Source organism: Nyctereutes procyonoides, unplaced genomic scaffold (genome assembly GCF_905146905.1).
Source record: "Nyctereutes procyonoides isolate TBG_1078 unplaced genomic scaffold, NYPRO_anot_genome, whole genome shotgun sequence".
Lineage (NCBI taxonomy): Eukaryota > Metazoa > Chordata > Mammalia > Carnivora > Canidae > Nyctereutes > Nyctereutes procyonoides.
The window spans coordinates 932,355-938,354 of NW_026575045.1; the positions used below are offsets into that span (position 1 = coordinate 932,355).

The following is a 6,000-nucleotide window of genomic DNA, read 5'->3' on the forward strand; positions in this document are numbered from 1 at the left end:
GTCCTAGTCTTCTTAACCCCTTTTCACAAGGCAGAGTTGTGGGTCTTATCACTACCCTACCCGACAATCCAAAGCTGCCCTGAATCACACAGTACAGTCACATACGTAGTTATCAGTTATGCCATGAATATGCTACTCTGGCCCAAGGTATCACTTCTCATCTAGTTGGATCATATGATCTCTTTCTCAGGGGACATGACTTAACTCTTACCTTCTTCCAGTTCAAGCTCACACATCATCTCAAATCTGTGTATCTTTCATACCACTGGATGCTTAAAGCCTCTCTAATCTCAGAGGCTCATTCCTCCTCCTCTTCCCAGAATTCCGAACACATTTACCTTTCCCAACACAAAAGATCTGCCCTGTCCTCTGGAGGAAGGCTTCCTGGCCTCCTCTCTTACCTAAGGATTTTAGGTCCTGATTTTTCCACAAATGTAAAATAAAATTATAACCTCTCTGAATTTTCACACATTAGCCTGAGGCAGACCAGCACTATTTTTTTCTCTTCTTTTCTTTTCTTTTTTCTTTTCTTTTCACCAGCACTATTTCTAACAAAGAAAAAAAAATTTTTTTTCCTTTGGCTTTTTTATTATATCACTGTGCACAGCAGCACTTTTTTTAGAACCCTCTATAATCCACTTTTACTCCTTTTGCCTCGAAAACATGCTGACATCTCACTGAAATCGTTTGGGTAGAACAGTAACTTCTGGGAAGTTAATGATTAGATAAGAAAACATGGTTTGGCCATCTGAAAACATTCTTTATTTTCACAGTGTGTTAACACATTCTGGGAAAGAGAACAGTAGACTTAACAAACTAAGCTAAAGAATAATGCTGTATTAACATAAAATAGAGTTCAGGTAATGCCCAAAGGGCCAAAACATTGATCAACCACAAAGTGACTACAATAATACACGTATGTAATTAGCTATGAATCAGAAACAAAATGTAAAACAAAAAAATCTATAGGCTCCAATCTACTAGAGTGATCTTCTAAATAATATATATATATATATATATGTATCTCCCAAGGAGTAATAAGTTCCAATAAAATACTACATGGGACTGGTCTACCAGGATTGTTTTTGATAGGTGTAGCACAGGTGGTTTGTGGAACTCTGAGAATTCTCTTCTAGATCTGTCTCAACAGATTAAAATGTTGCTTTGTTAGTTATGCCCTGCTTCTTAATAAAGAACCACGTATTTTCCCTTTACAAAACTTTATTTTTTTAATAAATGTAAACTTCCAGTGTTCCCCAGTTCCAATCCTAATGGGATTTGGTCAACAGGTCTCTTTAATCTCATGCAGAATCAGATGGTTTTAAAGCAAATATAAATATCTATCCTTTTAAATCTTTATTTCATTAATAAAATAGTGTATTATGTGCCTGGCACTCTACAGAAAAATGTAATAAGTGTTATCTCTTCTAACATAATTATCTTTTATATTCATTCCAAGAGTTCTGGTCTTTTTTTAATTTTTTTTTTAATTTTAAGACTTCTAGCCTTCTAAAATCTGCTTTTAGAGGATTTCTCCTCCTTCTCTTTGTCATTGGAGTTGTCCTACTACGAACCCCTAAGTTCAGTTAAGAATTGAAAACTGGGGGCATCTGGGAGGCTCAGTGGTTGAGCGTCTGCCTTGGGCTCAGGGTGTGATCCTGGGGTCCTATGATTAAGTCCCACATCAGGCTCCCCACAGGGAGCCTACTTCTCCCTCTGCCTATGTCTCTGCCCCCCTCTCTCTCTTTCTGTGTCTCTCATGAATAAAAAATTAAAAAAAAAAAAAAGAATTGAAAGCAGTGAAGTCAACTTAAATTTCAACTTACAACATTGTGTGATCTTCTGGATGTTAGAAGAGATCCGCTGGGCCAGTAGAGCAGGGTCACCACCAACTCCCACAGTGTAAGACATAGTTGATTTGCTTATTCACTAATTTCATCAGATGTTGGCAGGTTGGGCAGTTTTCTATGCAGTCACCTAAAAAACTGAGGCATAACAAGAATAAGTAACTTGCTTAATCTAAGAGCTAAAATAGGGATCCCTGGGTGGCGCAGCGGTTTGGCGCCTGCCTTTGGCCCAGGGCGCGATCCTGGAGACCCGGGATCGAGTCCCACGTCGGGCTCCCGGTGCATGGGGCCTGCTTCTCCCTCTGCCTATGTCTCTGCCTCTGCCTCTCTCTCTCTCTCTGTGTGTGTGTGTGACTATCATAAATAAATTAAAAAATTAAAAAAAAAATAAATAAGAGCTAAAATTTGAAACATAGTATCTTACAGCCTATATTTTTAAAAAACTAAAACATATTGCTTCATTGTATAACAAAAATTCAGGACAATGAACCCACTCAATTAAAAAAAAAACTAATTTACCACATTTCTGCAGACTCTGCTCTTAGGATGAGGAACAGAGCTGGGGTAGCTACTCGAGATCAAGGTAACAACACAGCTGAGTAGTTTAGTCCTTTTCTTTCTTATTCTAATAGTCCTATCTAGGCGACAACAATGGTTGGCCCTTTTGATGAAATATGAAAAAAAAGGAGTCAAATGACTGACTTTACTGCAAAAACATATACACAGATACACTACAGTTACAGCTAACTATAAAATGACTTAAAAGTTTATAATCTTTGCATATAGACCAGAATAAACCAAATTATTCTGATAGCTGCTGTCCACACCAGTCTCCAGCACCTAGCCCAGATATAACAAGCTTTAAGCACTCTTGACGAATATTTTTGAAAGCTCATTCAGAATTCCTAGTTTTATTGTTCAGAATAACATAACTCATTATCCATACCTGCTCTAACAAGTATTCAAGTATCACATGTGAAGCCAATGATTTGTATAGTTCATGTAAAACATTTCCATCACAGCATAAAGTTCTACTGAATAGTGCTTATGTAGACATCTTAACAATTACCTTTCTATGAAAATATATAAGCACCGTAAAGGGAAAGAAGGAAAGAGAGGATCAAAGGGCAATACTCGGGGATCCCTGGGTGGCGCAGCGGTTTAGCGCCTGCCTTTGGCCCAGGGCGCGATCCTGGAGACCCGGGATCGAATCCCACGTCCCGGGATCGAATCCCACGTCGGGCTCCCGGTGCATGGAGCCTGCTTCTCCCTCTGCCTGTGTCTCTGCCTCTCTCTGTGTGTGTGTGTGTGACTATCATAAAAAACAAAACAAAACAAAACAAAAAAAACAAAGGACAATACTCATAACGAGGATATTCTCAAGACTTTCTGTAGAGCACAAATAAAAGAACAAAGAAAACTGTGAAAAGTTAAGTGTCAAGCACTACTCCCAGGTACTACTACTGTACACACTGCAGAATCCTAAGACTCTCATTAAACATAAATCTCATGCTGTATAAATCAAGCATGGATAGAGCAATAGAAATAGTCAGTTTCACCTTCTTAATAGTGTGTACTGGCATAAAACAATGGACTTAGCTCTACCCCTTACCCCAAAATATAAGTACCCAGAAGAGCAAGGTTTTGTCTGTGTGCTACACTAGTCTAAGTACCGGGTTATATAATAGGTGTTTAATAAATATCTGAAGACTGAATGAATAAATGTTTCTATTTCCTAAGAACACAAACCTAGTCTGAGAATAAATATTACCAATCCTCAGACACTACATTCCAGTGTCTTCTTTCAGATCCTAAATGTACTGGGCTTATTCTTGCCTTAGGGCCTTTGCTGAGTGCCATTTCCTATCCCTGGAAGGCTCTTCCCATGATCTTCACATGACTGGCACCTTTATACCAGCAAAGTCTCATCGCATGCTAGGTAAGTCTTTGGTGACTTCGGATCTGCAATGAGAAGTCAGCACCCCGGCACTCTGTGCTGATCTAACTTCCTTTATCATCGTGCTACTCACCACTCTAAAATGATCTAGGTAGTAAACTGCCTTCTATTCCTACTTTGGTGATATAAACACAAGACAACCTTGTCAACCTTGCAAAATCCACAGTATAAGGCGCGTAGTAGATGTTCCATGAATGGGAAGACGATCATTCCATGATAGACATGAGTGTTCTCTACCTAAACCAAATTAACTGAATTCTTTAGCTCAGCATCCCCACCTGTTAAATTCTTATACTATTTGGTTTTACTCACAATACCAAGGGCTATTTTTCACGCTTCCATACACTAAACTTTAAAATCAAATGGAATCACAGCAAACTTTACTCAGACTTACTGCGGATGTTTTATATATTTATTTTTCCATCCTTAGATCTTGGCTAAAGTTTGAGATCCTAACTAAAATGAGGATATAACTCTACCACTGGGAGCAGCAGAAGTAAAATATCTGAAGAAAAACGATGCAGACATTAAGAGGTACTATGGTATCATTCTAACATCTACGGAAAGTCTGAAACTAGACCATAATTCTTAACTAGTCACCGTCTGCGACAAACTTCCCAAAGCGGCCTTCAAGGCAAGGCGGCCGCACCGGGCCGCACCGGGCCGGGCCGGGCCGGGCCAGGCGAAGCTCCCGGGAAACGTCCACCCGCGACACTGCGGGACAGCAGCGCCCTTCGTGATCATTTTCTTCCAGATTCTGCGAAAGTCTTAAATCACATATAGTCATAGTCAAAATACGCTGCTCTAAGTCAAACAAAAATCAACGTGTCCATAGGAAGGCCAAGCAGATACACGGCACTTGAGAGGAAAAAGTACGGCATTCGACCAGAAAGGAATTTTTCTTTGTGTCTGAATTCTTAAAAAGCAACAGCCTAAAACACAGTAAGGGGGGACAGGCGGATCTTGAGATGCTTCATACATCGTTGAAGGTTTTGGGCAAATCATTCATGCCGTCCACGGAGATCAAACAAAGTCAGGAGTCTTCGGGCCCGACCGAAAGCCACCCCCGAGGAGCCTCCGTGCGCCGCTGCAGCCGCCCGCCCAGGTCCTCCGTGGCAGGGGAGAGAACTTCAAAACGTGTTTTCTGACTCGGCGCGTCGTAAGGAGGAAGAGCTGAGGGTCCCCGAGCTCCGCCCCGGCCCGCCCCGCCCGGGGGCGCGCAACCCGCCGGGGCTCCGGAGCCAGCGCTGCCGCGGGGCCGGCCGGGGCGGGATCGGCGGGATCCGCAGGGGCGGGATCCGCAGGGCGGGATCCGCCGGGCGGGATCGGCCGGGGCGGGATCGGCGGGACCGGCGGGCTCGGCCGGGGCGGGATCGGCGGGGCCGGCGGGATGTCCCCGGTTTGGGCAGCGCCCGCCCCCCGGGCTCCCGACCACAGCCGCAAAGCGTAAGGCGGCGGCCACAGCTGACAACGCGCACAAACCGGGAGGCGCGGCAGCCGCGGGGACTTGGTGCCTCCAGAACGCGGGATCGGACCCCCCGCCCCCCAAGCTGCCCTTACCCGGCTCCTCCGCGCCCTCCTCCTCCTCCTCCTCCTCCTCCTCCTCCTCGGGCCAGCCGCACCCACCGGCACCCGAGCCCCCAGCTGCGGGGCTCAGCGGATGGGCGGTGGCACGGGGACGCCCACTGCGCATGCCCGCGACGCGGCTCTGGGAAGGAGGAGGGGCTCGTCCCCCTCCCGTTGGCCAATGGGGTTGAGTGACGGCCATCCTGCCCCGCCCCCTCCGAGTCCGGGCTAAGGAATGGGGGCGGGGGACCAAAAAAATCGCAGAGGAGGTGTTTTTTGAGGCCTAGACTCACAGACGGCGAGAGCCAGGAGGACGGAATGGAGAGCAGCCGTCCTCACGGGGCCACGGCGGTCCCCTAGGCTCACGTCCTCAGCCTGCCCCCAGGGCCTGCCAGCCCGTCCCTGCTCGCAGCTCCGCTACAAAGTGCCAACGCAAATACGCAGTGCTCAGTGCTCGCAGGAACAGAGCCAGCCTGAGCCAAGGGTCACCTTCGTGCGCCCATTTAGTAGGCTAGTTTTCTTTTTTTTTTTTTTTTTTTAATTTTTTTATTTATTTACGATAGTCATACAGAGAGAGAGAGAGAGAGAGGCAGAGACACAGGCAGAGGGAGAAGCAGGCTCCATGCACCG

The 6,000-nt window shown here is 45.3% G+C and overlaps 1 protein-coding gene across 1 annotated transcript in view; it reads right to left on the minus strand.

Annotated features, from left to right (window-relative positions):
- Window positions 1-5,471, minus strand: part of STX7 (syntaxin 7) — a 48,545-nt gene extending 43,074 nt beyond the window's left edge. The window contains exons 1-2 of the mRNA XM_055324706.1: window positions 5,365-5,471; window positions 1,827-1,985 (exon numbers count right to left, since the gene is read on the minus strand). Of these exons, the coding sequence (XP_055180681.1) occupies window positions 1,827-1,911 (85 nt within the window). The 5' untranslated portion in view covers window positions 1,912-1,985; window positions 5,365-5,471. The remainder of the gene's footprint in view (window positions 1-1,826; window positions 1,986-5,364) is intronic.
- Between the last annotated feature and the right edge of the window lie 529 nt (window positions 5,472-6,000).